Source organism: Notechis scutatus, chromosome 4 (assembly GCF_049901735.1).
Source record: "Notechis scutatus isolate UNSWTSFEM ecotype Mainland chromosome 4, rNotScu1.2, whole genome shotgun sequence".
Taxonomy (NCBI): domain Eukaryota; kingdom Metazoa; phylum Chordata; class Lepidosauria; order Squamata; family Elapidae; genus Notechis; species Notechis scutatus.
In genome coordinates this window covers 88087502-88112012 of record NC_142012.1, presented here as the reverse complement: position 1 = coordinate 88112012, position 24511 = coordinate 88087502, and the positions used below count along the sequence as shown (strand labels likewise).

The following is a 24511-nucleotide window of genomic DNA, read 5'->3' as shown; positions in this document are numbered from 1 at the left end:
CAGGAGTAATGGCTTTTGGATTTGGGGATGTTCTGTAAATTAGCCCATTTAAGTAAAAAACTTGGAATTATTCCTACTGATTGAGGTGTATTCAGCTGCTGCTGGTTTTATCAAAGTGATGAATGCAGCCTTGTGCTACAAATTGCCCCTTTTGGAGAAGTTGTGATTGACAATTGAGCACAATTGACAATCAAAGGGGTGGGGCTTGTAAGAGGCATACTTGAGGCTGGTTTTGGTAGGAAGAGTGGGAGTCTGCTCTACAGATGCTGATTAAAATGGCGAGTCCTTGCTTATGCAATGCTCTTGAAGCCCACTGAGTAGAACCAGGCAGCCCACCCTTCCCTTCCCAGTTCCATCTGGAACAACTGCCCTCTCCCCAGAGAACCACACAACCCTGAATCAGCCTGATTGTCAGAGTATCTTGAAGACCTGGGATAGGATGATAAGAAGCACCCATTAAAATAGGGTTTTGCCTAAATGATGAACAGTTTCCTTCCCCCAGCACAACTGTTTTATTCCTGTTTTTAACTATCAGGTTGTCTTTAACTCTGGTGACCCGCCTGGAATTGGATCCGAGTGGGCAGCTGTACAAAATGAAATCATCCATCCATCCTGACCCTCCAATTGGGGCAGTCTCCGACTGGGCTCAAGAGCTGAACAGTCTAGCAGTCTGATACTTGGATGGGAGACCACAAGGAAGTCCTAGCTTAACTGGGAAGTTGGACAATTCTTGGAAGAAGTCAGCCACCAACCACTTCTGTAATAGCGCTGAAAAAGCTGCGGCGTGCCATGATCGCTAGCTTGAGTTTGAATCCCAACCATTGGATCCAACCATCCTCCAGTTGCCACTTCATTAAAAGTTCAATCATAACAATACAAGAGCACACAATAGATACAAACTCAAGGTAAACCGCACCAAACTTGATTGCAGAAAATACGACTTCAGCAACAGAGTGGTCAATGTCTGGAATACTCTACCTGACTCTGTGGTTTCTTCCCCAAACCCCAAAAACTTTAACCTTAGACTGTTTACTATTGACCTCACCCCTTTCCTAAGAGGCCTGTAGGGGGGCGTGCATAAGCGCACCATCGTGCCTACAGTCCCTGTCCTATTGTTTCTTTTTTATTTTTCTTATATGTATCCATGTATTCATAACTGTTCTTACTTATACCTATTATCTTGTAAGCCATTGACAAATCAAATACTAAAGGTTGGGCGCTGACCCAGCCAGCCCATGACGTCATCAACGGGCGCCGCGGGCCGAGGAAGCATGGCGGTAGCTCCGCCTCTAGGGCTCGCTGGGCGGAGAGGCCCGGCCCGCCCGGCCTCATTTGCAGGCGCTAGCATGGGCTGAACCTGCTCTGCTGCTCCTGCCGCCGCCGCTGCCGCTTCCTGATATTGGGTGTTCGGAAAGGCCAGCCAGCTGTCGGCTTCATGGCCACGGAAGCCGCCGCCGCCGCCGCGGGACCCGGCGCCCGGTTGCCCTCGTCTCCGACCCAGCGAGATTTCTACTGGCTGCGCTCCTTCGTTGCCGGAGGTGAGTCCGGAGGAGAAGCCGGCGGTGGGAGCCAGGTGCGGCTCGGAGGGCACATCCTCTTCGCGGCCAAAACGGGATGGCCTCGGTTTTGTCTTGGCCCTTGAAGTCTCCTGTGCTCAGAAGCGGCTTCAGGCTCTTAAAACTTCATTTAAAAGCGAAATCAAACCGTGGCTAAATTTCAGGGCCGCTAGCTGGGACTGACTTCCCTTATTTTTAGGAAGTGCTCCGTGGGCTCCTCTCTAGAGGAATCTTCCCTTTCCTCCCTCGGCTAAATGGGGTTTGGAATTGGCACCTTGCACTCCAGCTCTGCCTCCCCGCCCCAAATATAAAAACCCTACCAGTCTGTTTCCCGTTCCCGCCTGCCTTTTTCCTAGGTCGAAAAATGGGGAAGAATGTCAGCGGCGAAAAGTTGCTGGGAAAGAATGAACAACCTAAGTAAAAGCCGGATTGCCTTGTAAACGGTTTCAGATGGTTCTTGGACCACGGGCCGTGAAGTTGGGGTGTCCATTTCTCCTGGTTTAGTAATAGCTAACAACATATCAATATAATTCCTACTGGGGAGTATTGAAAGCTGAAAAGCGTCCTACGAGGATTATGAATTTTTTTATCTAGGTTTTTTTTTCCATCTTCAAGTCAAGAGTGTTCACTTCATGGGCAAGGCTCTGCAGTTTTCTTGGCAAGGTTGTTCAGAAGGGGTTTGCCATTGCGTCCTTCCTTGGGCTGAGAGAGAGAGAGAGCTGCCCAAGGTCGCCCAGCTGGCTTGGTGCTCAAAGTGGGACCAGAATTTACCATCTCCCCGTTTTTCAGCCTAGTGCCTAGAAGCATAAAATTGGCTTTCTTAACATAATTTGTACTGATTTTTAAAACTTGAGGGGAGACCTGAAATGGGTAAAGTAAAAAGACAGGCATTGATGTTTGAAAAAAAAATGTACAGCACTGTGATTTAGCCAGAAATAATTCTATGTTGCAAGAAAGAGAATTTTGTTGCTGTATTATATGGTTGTTTGAAACACAGGGGTTCCATAAAAGCTTTCCTTCTCATATTACTTTATATATTTATATCTTATCCTTTTTCATATATGACTCAAGGTGATGAACACCTGCCTTCTATTTTTCAGCAACCCTGCCTGGTAGTCCTGGCCAAGAAAGAAAATCTGGCCCATAGACACTCAGCTGTCTTTCATATCTATTGGAGGCCTAGAACTTACAATTCCCCGTTTTTTAGCCAGTACCTTAACTACTATACTCAACCACTATACTCAATATGTTCACAATATTTTTTTTTAAGGGATGCACAGGCAATTCCAAAATCTCATTACAAAAATGAGGGTAGACATGAAAGCCTAGAAATCATTCCAGCTCCTGTAATTGCTTCCTGTCTAAATCAGCAAAAATACAAATTATTCATCTTTATACGATTTTTTCAAAAGAAAATGAGTAGGACATGGAAACCTGAGTACTGTAATTCAGGGAGGGCTGTCAGGTCATACCAGTTCATGAATTATAGGATTTTATGTCTTTAAGGAACTGATTCTCAAGTGTTTCTATACAGCTGACAGATTCAGCTAATAGCTGTTTTAGTATTTACTATGTTTAGCAATGCTGTGTGGCTGTGTTCCCAAAGAACTATGCATGTAATAACAGTCCTATTAGGCTACTTGTGTACTTGCTTCACAAATGCAGGAAGGTAAACTCTGGATTTTTTTTTTTTTGCTATAAAACTAGTTAAAACTGTAGGATTGCTAAAGGTCCCCCCACTTGCTGCTTCACTTCTAACAGCTATGTTAGCAAAACTTGGCTTTGATTTTTTTAAATAGCATTGTAGATTTGCTTCCTATAAATAGTTAAAAACAGGTGTGAAAGATGACTACTTTATGTACTAGATTGAGGTGAACTTGAATTAGAAATTTCCTGAATGAAACTCTTAAATATTAAACACAAGATGTTAGATACTAAATTCTCATATTTTCTGGTAGTTAATTAAATTTGTAGGCTGCTCAACTGTTAATTGAGTCAACCTCTGATATTTCTTTAGAAAACTTTCCCAAAGGTGCGTTTCAAAAGGCAACTGGAATTCCTTGGTTTTTTCCTGTAAATGTTTCACTTCTCATCCAAGAAGCTTCATCTGTTCTGTCCAGAACCATGGCCTGGATGAATGAGAAACTCCATAGACATCTTTAGAAAACTATTGTGTGTGAAAGGTCCTTTTAGATTTTAGATACACCAGAGGGATTCTTAATGATTTCATTCTTTTCTCAGTGTACCTTCTCTTTCATCAAAAATTGAGAGATAACATGAGTATTTTTTTTTTAGCAGAGATAACTGTTGATTGAGAAAGCAGTGCTTATCTGTTGCAGGATGACCCTTGAAAAGATAAAAGTTTAAAAATAATTCTTGCTAAATGTCTAGCAGTTAGTAAATAGTACTATTTTTGCTTGTTGGAAAGGTGTTGCTGGATGTTGTGCCAAGTCAACCATTGCACCATTAGATCGAGTAAAGATTTTGTTGCAAGCTCACAATCAGCATTATAAACATCTAGGTAAGAAAATTCATATTATGGGATCTAATATTGCTTATTATATGTGATTTTTATAATTGGTAAAGAAAATAGATTTCAATTTGCTTGTGTAATTGCAATAATCAAATATATCAATTGAAGTTATTAATGTGTTTAGACCTTTAATATTTTAAAGCTAAATTCTAAGTTGAAAGCTATATTGGAACAAGAATTAGGATTAAGTTCTGTCTCTGGTTTTTGAATAAGTAAAAATGATTTTTTAAATGTTGGTTGGAACTTTGAATACATAATAGTTTTGAAATAATACAAAATAGTGAAAACAAACACATACAATAGAAAGCACGTAACAATAGTGTTCAGTCTTTTAATGCTTTGGATCTGTTTTAATTCAATTATGATTTGTAGGTGTACTTAATCTTTTACAACTATTTTTCTAACTGTACTTTATTATGAGGCTGTTATTGTTCACAATAGCTCAGGAATAACAGTAAATATAAAATCACATCAGACATTCATTCTAAAATTAGGATTAAGTCAAAATGTTCCTAAAACATGGACGTGAGATGTTTATTTTGTCCTTGCTATTCTACCTTTTTAATTGGATTATTTGCATTATCAAAATTTTGATGAAACTTCTGTTGAATGCCAAGTTGGTCTTTAATTAAAAATAACAATACATCAAGGGGTTTAGTGCAAACTTATTGCAGTAGCCCATATAGAAATTATTTATTTATTTATTTGATTTATATTGCCGCCTATTCGCCCATGGCAACTCAAGGCAACTTACACAATGTAAAATCATATTTAAAACAAAAAATAAAAATAGAAACAATAACTAACAAAAAGAATCAAATAAATTAGTAAAGTACAATAGAACAAAATTTGAGAAAACAAAACAAAAACAAAAAAACCAACTTCCACCCCCCCCATCCCAACGACAGCTGGTCACACTAGCCATCTGATGGGTTCCATCCCTCTCTGGGTTCCCTAGGTCTGTTGACAAAACCAGGTCTTCAGTGCCTTTCGGAATAGTATTAATGAGGGGGCCATTCTAATCTCTGGGGGAATGATGTTCTAGAGAGATGGAGCCACCACAAAGAAGGCCCTTCTTCTTGATCCCACCAGGTGTATCTCCCTCAAGGGTGGGATCCACAGCATTCCCTGCCTCCTTGCTCTAATGGGTTGGGTAGATGTCACTGGCAAGAGATGTTTCCTCAGATAACCCGGACCCAAGCCATGAAGGGCTTTAAAGGTGACAACTAGCACCTTGAATTGCACCTGGAAGCAAATTGGTAGCCAATGCAATTCCTGCAGGAGAGGTGATACATGTGCACACCGGGGTCTGCATAAAACCATGTGGGCTGCTGCATTTTGCACCAACTGGAGCTTCCGGATGCTCTTCAAGGGCGGCCCCATGTAGAGCGCGTTGCAATAATGAAGGCGGGAAGTGATCAGGGCATGAGTGACTGTGGGTAGGGACTGCTGATCCAGGAAAGGGCGTAACTGGTGCACAATCTGCAATTGCGCAAAGGCCCTCTTGGCCACGACCGCCACCTGCTCTTCAAGAGTCGTGAGTCCAGGAGAACCCCCAGATTACGCACAGGGTCTGTTTGGGGTAGTGCCACCCCATCTAAGACTAAAAGTGGTAATTCTCCCTGAACCCACGAACCCCAGACCCAGAGCCACTCGGTCTTGCATGGGTTTAGTTTCAACCCGTTGCTCCCCATCCAGCACCTAACAACCTTCAGGCATTGCGAGAGGGAGGACACAGCAACTCTTAACTCACCACGGACCGAGATATACAGTTGAATATCATCAGCATATTGGTGATACCTCAGTCCATGGGGACGGATGATCTCACCCAGCAGTTTCATATAAATGTTGAACAGGAGCGGAGAGAGTACCGAGCCCTGCGGAACCCCGTAAAGCAATGGGCGAGGGTTGGATCTCTCACCTCCTATCAACACTGACTGAGAGCGGCCGCAGAGGAAGGAAGTGAACCAAGACAGCACAAGGCCTCCCACTCCCATCCCCTGAAGCTGTCCCAGGAGAATATCATGGTCAATGGTATCAAAAGCTGCCAAGAGGTCAAGTAGAGCAAAGTTGGATGCACTACCCCCATCCTGCTCCCTCCAGAGATCATCCAAAAGTATGACCAATGCCATTTCCGTCCATATCCAGGCCTGAATCCTGATTGGTAGGGGTTGAGATAATCCGTTTCATCCAGAAACCTCTGGAGCTGCTGCGCGACCACCTTCTCAACAACCTTCCCCAAAAAGGGAAGATTGGAGACAGGTCGGAAATTATCCAACCGGGTGGAGTCCAGCGATGGCTTCTAAAGAAGAGGGCGGACCACAGCCTCCTTAAAGTGCTGGAGCACCGTCCCCTCCTGTAGAGAAGCATTAATCACCTCCAGAGTCCACCCACCTGTCACCTCCTGGGAAGCTTTCACAAGCTAGGAGGGACATGGATCTAAAATACAGGTGCTCATGCGCATACTCCCTAGGATCCTGTCCACTTCCTCAGGAGCAACAGGGTCAAACCATTCCTAGATAACAGGGCAAGAACCTGCCACAGAAGCTTCCACCGGATCAGCAACCATGCCGGCATCTAACTGGGAACGAAGTTGAGCGATTTTGTCTTCCAGAAAACCCGCAAATTCCTCAGCGCACCCCTTCAGGTGGACCTTTCCTCCTTCCCTAAGAGGAGACGACTCACTTTAAAGAGGGTCGCTGGGCGATTATCTGCAGACACAATTAATGTGGAGAATTATTTACACTTCGCCTCACGGTGCCACAAGGTACCGTATTTGCCGGCGTATAAGGCGACTTTTTGCCCTGAAAAACATGCCTCCAAGTGGGGGGTCGTCTTATACGCCGGGAGGACTCCGACTCCACTTGAGCTTGAGTTGCAGCCGGGAGGGAGGCTGGGGGGGCGGTGTGTGTGTGTGTGTGTGTGTGTGTGTGGTGGGTGTCACTGCGCCACGCGCTGCGCAACCTTTCCCCTCTTCCTTCCTTAGCGGTGTGGGAGGAGAGGATTCAAGATCCTCACGTGCGGCATACTTTTCTTTTTCTTTTTTTCTTTTTGCACGCAGGTTTGCATGCTGGGCGGCTGTAGGTTAAGGATGGGGAGCCCCGGGTGGGTTATCAGGTTTTACGGTGCTTCCAACATGTGCGAACGGTGGGAGCGGAGAAGAGAAGCGCGGCGCCCGCTGTGTGAAATCCTGCCGTCAAAGCAACACTGGGGAGGCAGGGTATAAATTTACCAGGTTAATGTAGCAATGGTGATTAATGCCCAGAACATTGTTTGCGGGTATTGGGGTGTGTGTGTGGTGGTGGTGAGGAGAGGTTGTCCTTTGAATGCGGAAAAGTAGGTGTGACCTTGTGTAGGAAAATAAAGAGATCCTTTTTAGCGTGTTTGGCTTCTTTGCCTCCCTCGTTCGTTTTGGACGTGGAGATAATGGCCTTCGAGGAGGGAAGAAAACGGTAGCTGGATCATTTCAAATTTCACTTACTCTCCTGCCTCACTTCAATATGTCTGAGCGACTCCAGATACTGGAAGACTTTTTGAATGAAAGTGTTACCTCCATTTTTTTTTTTTAAAGAGGGCCACTTGGGGAAAAAAAAAGATTCTAAGGAATTCCTTGTTTCTTGATTAAAGAGAAGGCATTGAATATACTGTTCCTTGGCAGCCTTTTCAGTGTCCGGGTTTTTTGTGTGTGTGTGTGTGTGTGTGTGTGTGTGTGAGAGAGAGAGAGAGAGAGAGAGAGAGAGAGATCAGCTGTATTGAGAAGAGAACGTTTCCTGTGTTCTCATTTTATTTACAACATATTTTACGCTTAATGGTAAGCAATGAAAAATATTTTTAAAACTCATTTCTAAACTCCATAGCTATTTGCATATTCTTGGTTCAAAATTGGATTAGCTCATTTCAAAATTGTCCAAAGCAGAAAAGTGCGTCAAAAAAAAAAAAGTGCAAAAGTGGAAGGTGTGTGGAAGAGGGGTAGTCTTATACGGCAGTATATAACAAACTCTATATTTTGAGTGGAAATGTTGGGGGTCGATCTTATCGCCCAGTGCGTCTTATACGCCGGCAAATACGGTAGGCCTTAGTAGCAGCTCTTACCCGTGTTCGATCGAGTTCATCTCCTGTCTTCCGCCAGCGGCGCTCTAGACATCTCATGCGTTTCATCCCTGTCAGTTCCTCTGTATACCATGAGGCACAGAGAGGTCTACGGGTGAGGAGAGGTTGCAAGGGTACAATCCTATCCAGAGCCTCAGTCACCTTCCTATTCCAAACAGTGACTACGAACTCGGCTGGACTGCATAATAGATCTGTAGTTATAACCCCCAGCTCCTTCTGGAACCTACCTGGGTCCTTTAGTCGATGGGGGCAGACCAATCTAATAGGTCCTGCCTCCCTGCGGGGGGATGCAGCTTTTGAGAAACTCATTGCCACCAGACTGTGATCTGACCATGACAAGGGGACCAAGGAGATGTCTACCAATTCCAGGTCACATAGACACTGCTCTGACAAGAACACCAAATCGGGAGTGTGACCACTACTATTCGGGCTCTGGATAATCTGGGAAATTATCTTTCTTTTCAAGTTATGTAAGACGGGATTTTGTTGGTATATTTAATTGTATTGCTGTTCTACAGAATCCCTGACTGAGCTAATGAATATGGTCTCTGAGGTGGGAGTTTTGTCTTCAGGGATATCAACATTAATGGTGAAGCTACTTTAAAGGTCTGCATCAAGATTTCATGGCATCCAAAGCTTCACGGAGATTATTTCAGAACCTATCCTTGAGGCAGATCATATCCTTGATCTGGCTTTTGTCTTAGAGCAGAGTGATCTGTGTCTGCGGTTCTAGAAGAGATAGAATTATCATGGATTCTGCCTAACAGAGCTTTGGACTGATGCAATATATTTCCTTCAGCTAGGGCAGAAACCAAATAAAATTGAACTATCTACAGAGGAGGGTGAATCCTTCTGGATTCCAGGCAGCTCAGGAAATCTTCAATTTCACTGAAATTTTTTGAACAGTTGATAAGGTAGCTCATAAATGATTCTGTCTTGATTGGAACTTCTAGCACACTGGTTTACAGAAATATTGAAAACAATGAACTACGAGGGTGGGAGATTTGGGTAACTGGAGCAAACCCAACGGTGAATACAAATAACATAATGATGGCATCAACACAAAATTAATGTAAGAGAAATCAGAGGGGAGAAGAGCATTGGATATACCTGATTGTATCCATGGAAAATACCTGATTGTATCCATGGAAAAAACGCAAGGAAAAAACACTTTTGAATTGTTTTAAGCGATCCCGAATAGTGAGCACTTAGAATATTTTTTCACGTATGGCATGTATGTGCTGAGATTGAAGCAAGTCAGTATTGTTTCTATTTTTGCTAGAATCACATTAAGATAAGGCAAGAAACAAAATTCCTAAGGATATCATGATTTATGTTATGTAGTCAACCTTTGAAAATACAGGTAGTCCTTGACATGACCACAATTGAGCCTAAAATTTATGTTGCAAGCAAGAGAGTTAAGTGAGTTGTGTCCCATTTTACAACCTTTTTTGCAGTTGGGTAAATCATGCAGTTATTAAGTGAATCTGGCTTCCTCAACTACTTGTCAGAAGCTGGCATGGAAGAAGATTATAAATGTGATCATATGACCCCATGACAACGGAGCTGTCATACCTACATGCCAGTTGGCAACTCCTCAAATTTTGATCATGTGATTATGGGGATGCTACAATAGTCGTAAGTGTGGAAACCAGTCCTAAGTCACTTTTTTCAATGATATAACTTTGGTTACCTGACAAAAGGTTGTAAGTTGAGATCTAACTCCACATGCATGTGCTAGTAGAATCAAAAGTATTCATGGAAAATCATGGTGTTGAACCACCCCAATGTTGTTGCTGAACTGGCAATTCTCATCAACTATCTGATAGCATTGGCAACACTGGCTAAAATAGCTAAGAATTGTATTTTAGCAGTTTCTGGTGGGATGTTTGCTTATCTCTTTAAATAGCTTTTTTCATTTACCATTATACAAGTATTTCCTTCATTTGATAATATATTTTCCAAGAATTCTAAATTAATATCCTAAATTCACACATTCAAAGTGATATTTATCCAATTGAAACATGTTTATTTAAATTGTAACTTTTGTCAGATTATGACAAATTATAAAAGTCTGTTTAAAGCTTGTTTAAACAAAGTCCTTGTTGGCTATTTGTAACTTTTTAAAAATATGTGTTTTCTGAATTTGAGATTATTCCTTTTTTAACACAATTGTATTGTTTGAGTGACTGTTGAAAATTATGTGTTTTAGTTGCTGGTCGGTCTCCTGTTTTTACTTTTTACATTTCTCTTTCTATTCCCTTTTATTGAATTTCCTTTACTATATATGTACAGGAAATCCAATAGGGGCTTTAAACATTTATAAACACTGCACATTGGTTGGAGTAAAGTGAAGAGGAAGTTAATGATTAAACACTTTTCCAAGCAGCTTTGTTTGCCTTCCCTAAACAGCAACATGTATTTTAGGTCTTGTTATTTTATGAGCACATTACAATTAAATTTAGGCTGCTATAGATTCTTTCTGATTCTACTACAATACCCAATTTGTTCATTTTGTGTAATTTTTGTGTATTTAATATTCATTCTGTATGTACATTATTCAAGAGTTGGGCTATATATACCACATGGCAATACTTTTGAAATATGTGGTAATTTCTGTTTTTCTCTCATTTTAAATATAGTGTTTATAGGTATTTGTGCTATAGTCACATACAAGGAACTTCCAGTTTTGACAGCAGAGTTTTCTAGATTTGTAGAATAGTTCTCATAAGTGAGCAATGTAAAATGCTGAGGTAAAAATTGTAACGTTAGTCTGATCTGTAATGTGACAGGTGTGATTTCTACACTTTGCGCTGTACCAAAGAAAGAAGGCTTCTTAGGATATTATAAAGGAAACGGAGCAATGATGATTCGAATCTTTCCATACGGTGCAATTCAGTTTACAGCATTTGGTCAATATAAAAAGGTAAATAACCTGTGTCTTGTTGCTTCATCTACTGGTATGTGTTATGAAATAGTTTCAAACTTTAAAATTGACAAAGGATTCTATCATAACCTTTTTTTTTGACAGATTCTTTATGCATGTGGGAAGGAAAATGCATTGCTTTTGCTGCTAAAAAAGATTCAAAAACTCTATTATTAATCTAAATACTTGCAAATACCTATTTTTGTGTTTGTAGGTTCTATGTGGTTTACCAAAGGTTCCACCAAGAACTCTATTAAAACAAAGGAAGAATAGCGGAACAATGATTATGGGTTTATTTAGATAGGAATAATTCTTCACAGAAAATGATGTTCTCGGGCAGTGGGCCAATTCTGTTTCATTAATTCTGTGGTAGGATATTTCAGAATCCCTTGTTTTCAATTGACATCCTAGCCCAGCATCACAACTTTTAGTGGGGAGGGACAGAAGGTGAATCCTTTCCATAGTACTTTCGTTTTCAAGAAGAAAACCCAAGAGCAAGCTCCTTTACTGCCTTGAAATATGTCATGGTTTCTTGACTTGTATTTATGTATCAAAAGAGAACAACCTTTTGGGGTTGAGGCCCTCACAGAATTTTTAATTGTCATTATTCCAGAAATCAGGAGGTACAGCAGATAATCTAATTTTATTTCATCTGCATTTAACTTTCATTGACATTAAATAAAGTCAATATGATTGATTTCCAGTCATGTTTTTATGTGTCATGCATTTAATAGCGACTTGTCTTGAAACTTACCATTTCATAATAATTTCCAGATGTTTCTAAGACTAAGCCATAATATGGTTTGTTTGTGTTTGTTAATGTGTAATCATGATTTATTGCTTAACATTGTATACATAACCATCACGTTTCACTAAAATCTAACAGCAGCTAACACAAAGATAGTTGGGTGTAGTGTGATTACTGTATTTAAAAAATTGTTATGGCATTTGGTGAGGAGTAATGAACTTTTATCTTTGGTATGTTAAGAGTTTTTTCCACACTTTAAATGTAATTGTGTTTTGTAGGTGATAAAGAACAGGCTTGGCATTTCTAGTCATATTCATCGGTTAATGGCTGGATCCTTAGCAGGTATTCCTCTTTTTTTTCATTCTCTTTTTCTCTTAGTGTATATGTATCCTTTTCTATAATTTCTACAATTGTGGGTTTTTTAAAGTAGTTAAAACCCAGCCTTAAAATTAATTTTAATCAGATAAAAAGTTTAAAAAAAAATACAAAATACAGGTAAAGGAACCATTGTAAAAGATTTTGAAGACTGATACTGGGGCTTGAGAGTTTCTGGTTTCTTTCCATTTGTTACAGCTAGGAGGGGGAACAGTTATTTTTCAAGTTATGGCTAATTCATTGACCTTTTAAACTTAGGATGCTATAGAATGAGTGGAACTTATGACTAGTCCTCAAAATTCTGGCTGTCACACATACCTGTGGTCATGTGATTGCAATTAACCACCTGGTGCTTAGGATGGTTGGGATGTCCCTTGGTCACCTGAACACCAAACTTTTTCTGTCAGGTTCCCGCGTGCAAATTCATTGCGAAGCTGATAGGGGTGATTTCATGTCACTCCTGCAAGTTTCTCCCACTGCTTTTCTCTCAAGGGGCTTTGTTTTGGAGCACAAGATCCAGGGATCTAAGACTACTCTGTAGCACTTCTCAACTGCCCATGCTCCATAGGATGTGTGCCCCACTCTACCCCTCTGCCCTCCAGCTCTGTCGTGCCTGCCTGGAACCCCATCACTCCCCCTTGCACTCCTTGCCTGGGACATCCACCTGTTCTTGCTTAACAACCCTCATGGTCCTGTGGTTATGACTGCAGATGGGACAGTTCAGATTGCCACTGATAAGCGATGCGAACACTTGGGTGGTTGTTGGCCATAGTAACTTTTTTACGGCGTGTGAAAATCTAACACAAAAGAATAGTTTTGTGTTAGATTTTAACACAAAACTTTCTGTGCTATGAAAAGTTTTATGAAAAGTTACAGTGCTTAAGCTTATTGAAGTGTATGGACTGGATTGGAAAATAAATAAGAAAAAAAGCAAGAGGGGAGAAGAAATGGAAGCTATTGCAAAAGAAAGTTTACTGCAGCTATTGTTGACCTAATAAAGTGATGATAAAATATATCTAGAACAAATGGTAAATATCATGCCACCCAATAAATATGTGGAACGTCTCCATATTTATAACTACAGTATAAGAACCAATGAGCACCAAGTGTTGTATGGAGAATGAAAAATCAATTGAAATACCTTTCTACCTTCTGTGATTAACTTGATTTGTGGTGCTAGTGTAATTTTGCACTTTAAAAGAGTTGAGAAATGTTGGAAATTAGCTTTTTACAGTAAGTGCTTGCAAGACCAAACATAGGCAATGGAAGGCACTGAGTTTAAGAATTATCTGAGGAAAATGCCTTGAAAAGTCTATTGTAATGCGGCTGTTCAGATTGGCAAAGGTAAAACTTTATGGTGTGAACTTTCAACTCTGGATTTCCTGTGCCTTGTGTAATTCAAATCTGAGTAGTAACGCTTCATTGGTAGATAATTGCCTTTCAGTTTCCTTTAAGGAAATAAAAAGGTTGAAGCAGAGGGGTGAAAGCTTAATTTCAATTATTTAAAATGTAAGTTCCTTATCCCCCATCACTTTCTAAAGGCATTTTAAGAAGAATTTAAGCTTTACAAATGCAAAACAGAAAAAAGACACTGAACACTATTTCCCTTTATGCTAGCTTTTTTTTAAAAAGTATGTTTAAGAAAGAAAACTTTTAAAATTACCATCCTTTTGTAGGTCTACTGATTTGAGCAACATGGAGTGTAATTTTGTGAGCAATCTAAATCACCTAATCCTTCAAGGTTTGGCATATTATCCATGTGGACTGTCCTCTTAATTTTAATGTATTGCTTCCATCATACAATAAATAGAAATAAAAAAAACAAATTTCTAAAGCCTTTTTGACTTGTTTGTATGCTGATTTTTTAAAATTATTAATTTTTGGAAGGTATAACAGCAGTGATCTGTACATACCCCCTTGATATGGTGAGAGCACGGCTGGCATTCCAAGTAAAGGGGGATCATAAGTACAGGGGAATTATTCATGCATTCACGACCATTTACACCAAGGTAATTGTCTTTGCTTTTCTTCAGCATTATGGCTTTACAAAAACCAGTTAATGTTCTGTAACAGTTCTCAGCAGAAAATTGAAAACTGAGCAAGAAAAATGAATCTGCAAGCTCAGTGTATGTTTATAAGGGTAACAAATAAGAATAATAAAGCTGCTCCTCTGTTTAATGCTTCTCCTATCCCAATTGGTGTTTTATGATGAAATGTGCATAATTTTAAAGAAAGGAGAACAGTGACTGACTATACCAAATTAAAGGGGTTCTTAAAATTATCTGTGATATTTGCAGAATTTACAAAATAGAGCAGTAATACCTAGTACAAAGAAATAAGTTGGAAAATGGCAAAACAAGTCAAAGAATGCAATTGTGAAAATTTCATTGCTCTGAAAGACAACCAGCTTAACTTTTCTTCAACTTGGAATTTGAGCGTGCATTTCTCTAGGTGGGATTGACTCCCAAAGCAAAGCCTGAACTAATGAATACAACTGTCCAGTTCGGTAAATTCTTCTCTCCTGCACTGTTATTTTCACATACTGTATAGGGTACCTCTCTTAAATTGGAATCTACAGCAGTATTGCTAAGTCCTCTTAGTTAAAAAGGGTAATTATAAAAAAGGGTAGACCAAGGACTCTTGACAAATTAGTATCCATTTGTTTAAATAATGGCAGCCCCTCAGAAAAAGTGATGCTTTGTAAAAATGCTGATCAGGTATGAATAAATGTGTCCATTATAGGATTTTTCAGCCAAAACAATTTGTGGTACTAGCAATGAAATAAAATCTTTGTTTCTTTTCCCAAAATACTTAATGCTGTTGCAGTTAGTAAGTCTTAAAATTATGAATGATGAACTATCACTGGGATTCATTATTAAAGATTGCTTGATTTTTCCAGTTTCTTCAAAAACACGTACCGGTACTACTAACACAATCTATGGGATCCAAACTTTGCTTAATGCTTATTTTTAAAAATTAGGTCTCTGCCTATATAGCTTTGGATAATAAGAGATACCATGGGAGTTGGTGATATAGGGGGGGATATGAGAGGCCCACATGAGTTGGGGAGGGTGTGATGGCAGGAATAGTTGTGAACAACCAGTTATAGGTTGACTGTGTAGTATATTAATTTAGACACCACGTGCTCTAGATATTAGAAAAGAGAAAAATGGAAAGTAGAAGACATCATAGTGTTATTTTTTATTGTCAGATTGTGGATAGACAAAATTTTCTGATACCTGAATTAAATCAGTTCTAGTATAGTGAGGGGTTAAATATTTTTGATGAAGGTATGCTTTTGAGTCAGAAATGCTCTGGTGAAAATATATGAATTGGCTGCTTTTAATCAGGTCTTCCCAACAGAGTCCTTGGATGTCCATAGCTTCCAGCGCACATTGGTCATGATGGGTGAAAATGAGGAGTGTTGTAACCATATATATGCATACATGTCAGGGCGGGGAGGGATGGATAGACTGTATTTATCCAACTTTTGATATGTACTATAAATACAAGTAGACTTAAGAGTAAAGGAATATGTTTCTCATTTTAACACGATCTTGCAAACTTGTACTGAGATAGTAAGATTGATGTGGTAGCTTAATAAGTTGTGTTGAAAGATACAGGATAGATTCAATGCATGCCATTTGAATGGAAAAATCCAGAAATTGAGTAGCCAGTTTATTATTGCTTCTGTGGTCAGGTCAGGTTCTGATTTCAGTGGCATTTTGGTGCTTGCATGTGCCTTCACAGCTACTTTGAAGTGGCTGTGCATGCACATGTATGTGCAGACAGCCAAAGGCAGTTGTGAAAAAAGTTTTGACTGCTTTAGTGATTCAAGCTGCATTGTAGGATATCTCTTTCAAATAATTGGCGTAGTCCTGGAACATAGTATATGAAAAAAATGAAAATTAGATCTTTCCTCTCAAAACTTTCCTGTATTCATATGTATAATTCTCCTAAATTTATTTATTTTTCTGTTTTCTTACTGTTATTGGCTTTTGCCAAAGGAAGGTGGTATGCAAGGATTTTATCGTGGACTTATGCCAACAATAGTCGGAATGGCTCCATATGCGGGTGAGTACAACTTGAACATGATTGTTTTTTGCTGAGCCTTTTTAGGTTTAATCTTGATTTGAAAACTCTTTGCTTCCTTTAAAATAAAAAATACATTTTTCACATGAACAATTCAAGGAAGGAACTACTAGAAAATGAAGTTTGGTCATAGCGCATGATGATTTACCTTTCTGTTGTCTTTTCCAATATTTTTAAATTTGTTGGACGTGCTCTCAATTCAGGCAGTTCCATAAATGTAAAGTCATCTACTAAAACATTTTCTATTGTTGACTCTAATTGCAGATGTCTGTATTTTAAAACATCAAAATAAAAATGACATTTAAAATAACTACATGCTTATCTTTGATTTTTAGCAATACTGTTGACATTTATCCTTACTGAAGACAGTAGTTTCTGCAGTATACTGTTATGTTACAATGGCGATCTCTGTGGTGTCATCATTGCAGTTGCCTCGTTTATATATTTATGTCCCAACATCTGCATAAATAAGTAAATCACAGCATTTAGGTGATAAAGTTGTGACACGTGTTGTTTGCTTTTTGAGATCCATGATTCTAGATATTTATAGGCCTTATCTCTGTCTGCCTCAGTATGCTATTCTGATATATGGTGTCAATCTTTGGTCAAAAATTATTTAACTTTGACTGTGATTTATGTTTCCTTGTCTTCTTTCTCCCTCCACTAATGGGGAAGATTCTGTCTAATCTAAAGGATAGACTGAAAACTGTTGGCTGGGAACTATATCATTTTCTTTTCTTTTTCTTTTCTTGAAGGACTTCATATTCCTTTTTTTTAAATGCACGTGCACACAATCTTCAGAATTTCCACAACACAATATAATTTCCTTGGTATATGGCTTGGGTTGTTCTTATATGGATTTTTTGTCAGTTGCAGTAGAAGTCACAATCCAAATCTAATAAACAAAATGTTGATGTTCAATTAAGCACTATCTCTGTATATGTTTTAATTAGTTTAAATGTTGAAATTCTGGTTTGGGATTGCACTTTGAACCCGTTATGATTGAGGGATGTAAATATGTTCTTCTTTCAACTTTGCTAGTAATCTACACTAATTAAATCCTAAAGGTTTAGCTCAGCACTAAGTTGTAATGCTTTCAGTATTTCTGTAAGCATCTTAAGTCCTCTTGGTTTACTGTTGCTTAGACTATTCTGTTTCTTTGGTTTTAATCATAAATGCTATTTCAAATTTTTTTTGTTTTTTTTAAAAGTTATTTTTATTGCAGCCATATTTTAGTACTCTGTAGATCAGAAGTTCCTTTATTGTAAGGACTTTAATGTCCAAGATAATGGTAAACACAAGGACAATATTATGTAAAGAAAGAGAATTAGTGTAACATAGGAATCTTTTTAAAAAGATTATTTTCAAAGGGAAATTTTGTTAACTTTCCAATATAAGGCACAGTGCATACATTTGTGAGGATTATTATGTCTTTCTGACAATCTATAACATTCAAGTAATTTTGTTGCCCATATACCAGAATATGTCAGGTATATATCAAGACTGTCAGCTGTAAGTGATCGATAAAAATGAAGTTTGAAAAAATTGAGACAATGTTATGGTATATTTGATGATCAAATTAAAATTTAGGACTTAAAAGTAAGAGATAATATAATGGAACAGAGTTTGGCACATGCACTACTGTTAGTAGATTTAAATGAGCTCATTCTCTGGCTGAATTGTGCCTATAGTATCTATGCAGTTTGTTGTTGAGGTAATATTTCAATTAAAGATAATTTTTTTCCTTTCAGGTTTCTCATTTTTTACCTTTGGTACCTTAAAGAGTGTGGGACTTGCTCAAGCGCCTACCCTGCTCGGGAGGCCTTGCTTAGATAATCCTGATGTCTTAGTTTTGAAAACTCATGTAAATTTGCTGTGTGGTGGCATAGCTGGAGCCATAGCACAAACAATATCGTAAGTTATTCTAGTATTTTACTGCACTTAATGAAGAAATGTTAGGATAGCTTGTATTAGGAATTTTATTTCCTTCCACCTTTATAAATCATGAAATATAACATCATTTAACTTTCCGTCTGCAAAGAAAGCTCACTGTACAGGTTAAAAAAGCAGGCAACTGGCAGAACTCCAAGACAAGACAAATTTTCAGTTTCTGTCTGCAATATCCTGAGAAGAGCTGTGGCTCTGCCCAGGAGGCCATTTCTCTAAAACCAGTTGAAGGGATTAGTTTGCTTATGTGTTACAAAGCCCCCAATCTCCTGTTTTCTTTGTCAGTTTATAGGAGGTTTGTGTGTATATAAACTATTACTCTAGATGCAGTTTGAAAAAATGTAGCCTTAATACAACCACAATGCAGGATAGGGTTGCATTTGTCAAAGTATTAAATTGGCAGAGACCATTTGAATGCCACCAGAACGCTAGTGGTTACACTAGAAAGCTAGGGTAAAAAAATACATATTTATCATAATTATAATTTAACATGGTTTGAATTACATGAAAGTACTGGAGGAAGATATATAGTGCATATTGTGCCAACTCAGTTATACCTTGGCTTTTTTCTCTGCTAAAACTGACAGGGGCTACTTACTTCTTATTTTGTAAGACAACAAACAGATAAATTTAAAAATGAGATTTATGAGTGGCTCTGACCACCTGTTGAAGCATGTGATTAAACAGAAATAGAAATAGGTTAGAATTAAACATTTAAGAAAAAAGATCATGCATAGCTGAAAACAAGTTACTTCTCTTTCATACAGCTTTAGCATGTAACCTCCATTTTTTCTTGGTTTTCAAATTTAAACAATTCAATTTACACTTAGCAGCTGGGCAAATGTTTATAATTCTTTCAAATATCTAAGTAGTGTTCTGCTAATATCAGTGAAAAAACATGTCTTTTTAACTGTTATTGAAATCAAAGGAAAAGAAATGCTTTCTGGTTTTTGGATTGCCATCTTTTGGGGTTTACTTCAAACAATTCATACAATTTTGGGGGTTGATGGCATCCATCCAGAATTAATACTACTACTAGATCATTCTTGTGTGATGGGCAATTTTTACAAAAAAGATTTAGACTGTTATATAACATTTCTTGAGGGTTAAAGTTATTTTTATTTTTGTTACCATTTTTATTTAACGTTTCATATGAAAACATGTGATACTGCCTGAAGAAATTATTCCTGGCAATTCAAGTATGGAGCTTGGTAATTGATTTTCCAATGTTAAACCTCATGTATTCTGCAACTGCCACAAAATAAAACATAAGCCAAAGCATATGATTTATTTTGAATACAGTGAACATATCCTCTTCTAAAATCTTACACTAAAAGCCCTAGCATTTCTTATTTTATGAATTCTCCTAATTCATTTGTTTTCAATTGCAGTTTGGTATTCTGTCCATTATGATAGCTACTTTAGCGCTGCTTTTGGTAAGAAATGTGAGATATATGCTTAATAAAAATGAAATAAATTCATTTTTCTCATAAGGCATTGTTTCATTGTTCTCCAGCGAATTATATTCCTAACATGCAGAAAGATGCAGTCCCAAATATTTTAGCATGGCTATAAAATAAATAAATAAAAACAAATGCTAGAATTTCTGCTGCCAGCCAGAGAAGGTAATTCTGACGAAGTCAGCTCCTAATCTGACCCAATATAAGGCAGCTTTGTATTTTCCACATGTTCATTGTGTAAATGTCTTTTAATTGTTATTTTGTAGTACAAATACGTTGCATTGTGATATTTGTAACTGCCATGAAAGAAAATGCTTTTTCACTTCCCCAGATACCCTCTAGATGTCACTCGTAGACGAATGCAGTTGGGAGCCATACTTCCTGATTCTGAAAAATGTTGGTAGGTTTCATCTCTTGGATTAAATATGTGGCTAAAGTAAAATCTACCAACTGTATCATATTGGCTCTAAAACATTAACAATGTCTTTTTGTTCTTTAGTTCATGTGTATTATATAATTAGCAAAGTAAGCATAAGCATTTATAGCTTCATAGTAAGTTATAGTACACTTCAAAATAAGAGGAATACATTTAAGTTAAAATCTGTGTCTAGTACAGGGGTCTGCAACCTTAAATACTCAAAAGAGCTACTTGGGCCTGTTTCCCACAGAAAAAAACCCACTGGGAGCCACAAAACCTGGGTGGGCGTAGCCAACTTGATGTCACTCACTCCTACCCACTCACATGACCCAGCCACACCTACCCAGTCACAAAATCCTTCTCTCTCGCTCTATGTCTCTCTCTCCCCCTCTCTCTGTATCTCTCTTCCCCTTCTCTCTCCCACTCTCCCTATCTTCCTCTCTCTCTCCCCCTTCCCTCTTTGGCTCGGCCAAAGGGTGGGTGGCTGCTCGTTTAAGGGGGGTCTCCCCACGCGTGCACACCGTCCCAGCCATGCCACAGCCAGCCAGGAGGTTGCGAGAGGGGGAGGAGGGTCGCCCAAAGAGAAGCTTCTGCCATGGCTGGTGATCGTTCTTCAGCCAGCCCAGATTTCCAGAAAGAAAAAATAAAAGGAATAACCAAGAGCCCCAAAGAGAGCTTGCACACACACACACACACACACACACACACACACACAGAGTCATGGGGGGGGAAGACCGGCTGACAGGCGAGCGCTTCTCCTAGCCTGACCCCCAGGGTGGGGGTGTGAGGTTTGGCGGGGCCAGCCCCCTTTTCCTGCTGCCCTGAGCTTCTTAAAGCCGTGGCTGGGCACTGTGGGCCCGTCACAATTTCTGACATCCCATCCTCCCGGATCTCATTCTCATGCCACCAGCCCTCGTATTAGCGAGGACAGCATTGGTTGCGAGGCACGCCCAGCACCAACAAGGGCCGGAAGATACACCAGCACCAACAAGCAGCAAGAGTGAGGTGCTGGAGAATCAGCCCCAGCTACTTCTCCATCCCCCGCCATCACAATTACCTTCTAAGGCCAGTGATGGGACAGGGAGCCACAGCAGAGGGTCCAAAGAGCTGCATGCGGCTCTGGAGCCACAAGTTGCTGACACCCGGTCTAGTAGGTCAGGTTCCTTCTTTTAGTTGTTATTTTTGATATACAGGTAGTGGATTTCATCGGACAGAAGTTACAATATTAAGCTGGCACTGGCATCAGCTATCTTTGGAGGGAATTTAGATTAGGAATGTTGAGATTGTGTGGTGTATACACGCATAAAGTGACTGTCACAATAACATTGTCAACCACAATAGTCCTTTCTATCAGAAGTTAAGCCGCACCTCCTTCTCCCCCAAATCTCTGTTGACCCTATGGGTTTGTTCTGAGCCTAAAAGCATGGGTGCAAATAAATATGAACTCAAAGTAGAAACAGGCAGATGCTGTGCTTGGCAGCAAGCCAGCTTCTTAAAAAGGAAAAAAAAAATCAAGGAAAAAGCAGATGAGGCTGTGACCATTGGAACTCACCGCCATCAGGCTATTTATCCCAGATAAAGGGATATTATTTCAGTATGTGGTCACACAAATGTCAGCAAACCACACTGCATATTAATACTAGGCAGCCCTAATTTCATATTTTATGTAGAGTTAAAATTTACCTGTTCGATGGGCAGCCTAATTGTAGGCTAATTGCCTCAAATGGTTTATTAGGAGAAGAATATTTTAATGGTCAGTGATTACACAATCTCAGTTGAACAAGTAATAAAACAGTAAAAACAATGAGAACATAAACCTAACATGCATGCAAAACTTTTATTAATTACAGTGGAACTTAATTTCTTGTGAACTGAGCTTCATATTCATTAGTGTGGAATTTGGATTTTCAGATAAAAGAATCAAAAATCTTGATATCAGGTTGTATTTTCTTTATATGTAAAGAAAAATCTTGCAAAATAATTAAGTCTCATTAGCAATAACGTAGCATGACTTCTGTATAATAAAATGGCCTCTGCCCGTAATCTGATTAAGAAATGGCGGGACCTCTGTTGGGTACTGCAAAAGTTCCTGCTTTTTAAATGTTATTTGAAGTAAAGTGTTGGAAAATCTATTGTTTTACAAAGACTTATTCTGTTCTCTTTCTAGTACAATGACCCAAACATTGAAATATGTTTATGGAAACCACGGAATACGAAGGGGATTGTACCGTGGATTATCATTGAATTACATCCGTTGTATTCCTTCTCAAGCTGTTGCCTTCACCACTTATGAATTTATGAGGCAGTTTTTACACCTCAATTAAAGACTGATGATCACCCCCCCCCCCCAGTTTATAATGTATTGAACAGTAAGTTTCAGAATATATTTGAGAAATCACTAGTATTTAAAGTGTTTTCTTTAATATATGAAAACACAGTAAAAAATTGAAGGAGCTCAACAAAACTTAGCAAAGTTTACTATGTATTTTGTAAGAATGGATATATGGTTTACTTAACTGAAGTCTATGTGGTTCCAAAATACTGTATGTTTGTGTCCAACTTTAAGAATTTGATCACTTTTTTAAATTTAGGATTCTTTTTTAAAGATGTCTGTATGCCTTAGCTAAAATATAAGCTGTAGGCACACTTCAAATGACATTCCATGTAATTGAATTGAAAATGCTTATTTGCTTATTTGGTTAGGGATGATGTATCATTTAGTGCTGTAGAACAGGGGTCCCCACCACTGCTGTAGAAAGTCAATTCAGAGCCTGCTTTTGAGAGCCCATTCATGGATTAGTGTATTGGGTAACATTGCTTTCAGATTTTTGTAATAATTAGAAAATAGCTCATACTTTATGATACATTGTTCCTTAACTAGAATCAAAAGTGGTGCTTAGGTTCTTATATAATTTAGTTTAGCCCTCTTAACTATTGGATGTTTTTCCTCTGAATCATGCTGTATTATTGAACTTTTGAACTCTCAAAGTTGGAGTAGGTGGGTGAATGGGTGGGTTTATAACACAAACACAGACATTCAACTATATAGCATTCTGAAATTAAGTGCAATCCTTTTGATAGAATCTGATAATGCTCTCAATCCATTTTTAGTTTGTCCCTACATTTGAAAAAAAAAGTACAAAAAAGAATTAAATGATTTTCCAATAGCACTAAAATGAATATTGTATATGTCTTCTCAGCCTAAACTATTTAACCTTCCATATTTTATAAATGAAGTTATTAAGAAACTTACTTTACAAGGAAAATTGTTTGACTTCACAAAGCTACTGTTTGGATTTCACTTAGAGTTCAATTAAAACTAAAAAAATACAGAGAAGCAGAAGACACTGTGAACATGTGGGACAACGCTGAAAGTTTTTGCAACTTTATAGCATTAGATAAAATACTTACATAAATAAATTAGGGTATATGTCTTTTAGGGTCTTTAGTTTGGGCAGATAAAATAGTGTATCTACGTGAATTGCACATTGATCAAGATGTACATCCATCTACAAGAGAGAAGATAATTAAAATAAAAAACAAAAATAATGCTAAAAGTCTACTTTCCTAAAACAGTTTTCAAGCAGGAATTACAATTCATCTGCTTTGCAGCCTGTTTTCAGTATCTGCATAGATGCAGCTTGTAAGTAGATAGCTCATTCTGCTACCTTTGGGTGATTTATGTGTGACTTTACAACTTCTCTAATTGGGGGCTGTGTTATTAAACCTTTTTAAATGAGCCTGCCACAAGAATGAAACTGGAGCATTTCAGTCGTTGTTTTCAAATTGTACTATGATGATGAATTGCAAGTTGACAGCCCACACCTGGATGTCATTATTTCATTTTCAGGGGAACTTGCTTATATTAGTAATCAGTCCTACCCTTTTTTATCTGGATGATGTCATGGATAAATTATTTTCCTGTACTAGCCTTCGTCTTTCATCAGACTCTCCATTCCTCCAATTTTATTTCCTCTTGCCCATAGTGAATTGAGAATGTCGTTTAAGGATTTATTTGATCCATGGACTTTATAAAAGTAGAAATCTGATAATCACCCTTAAAAATTATAAAGTCACATCCTTCTCAATGTTTTAATATAAAGTAATTTTATTTATTTATTGTAAATAGTATGTATTATGAACTGAAAATGGCTATGTTGCCAAAAAATAATAGCTGTAAACTGGGTATTGCTCATGGCCTGTACATAGGACATACCATCTGAAATTCTGTGGTTTGACTTGAATGATAATTGAAGGCATATACCTTTAAATATGTAATTTGATATATTTCGGGGCAGAAACATGTACCTATTTTTTTTTAATAAAATGACTTGAATAACAACATG

General features: G+C 38.4%; 1 protein-coding gene across 3 annotated transcripts; it reads left to right on the top strand.

Moving 5' to 3' along the window:
• Positions 1 to 1243: 1243 nt before the first annotated feature.
• Positions 1244 to 24511, top strand: SLC25A16 (solute carrier family 25 member 16). 3 transcript variants are annotated; one of them, XM_026672812.2, is made up of 9 exons: positions 1244 to 1538; positions 3985 to 4077; positions 10992 to 11125; positions 12152 to 12215; positions 14136 to 14257; positions 16256 to 16322; positions 18092 to 18254; positions 20079 to 20147; positions 22333 to 24511. In XM_026672812.2, the coding sequence occupies exons 1-9, from the start codon at positions 1436 to 1438 to the stop codon at positions 22487 to 22489; spliced, it is 972 nt and encodes a 323-aa protein (XP_026528597.2). In that variant the 5' UTR covers positions 1244 to 1435; the 3' UTR covers positions 22490 to 24511. The 3 variants fall into 3 exon arrangements, with proteins under 3 accessions (XP_026528597.2, XP_087820164.1, XP_087820165.1); XM_087964038.1 differs by having other exon boundaries at positions 1272 to 1573; XM_087964039.1 differs by lacking the exons at positions 1244 to 1538; positions 3985 to 4077 and adding an exon at positions 5355 to 5375.

What these genes read in the sequence shown, in the direction of transcription:
- SLC25A16 (XM_026672812.2), top strand. Translation starts at nt 1,436, where the DNA reads ATGGCCACGGAAGCCGCCGCCGCCGCCGCGGGACCCGGCGCCCGGTTG. An exon ending in TCACGACCATTTACACCAAG is followed by an intron (nt 14,258 to 16,255) that starts GTAATTGTCTTT and finishes CTTTTGCCAAAG; the next exon opens with GAAGGTGGTATGCAAGGATT. An exon ending in CGGAATGGCTCCATATGCGG is followed by an intron (nt 16,323 to 18,091) that starts GTGAGTACAACT and finishes TTTTCCTTTCAG; the next exon opens with GTTTCTCATTTTTTACCTTT.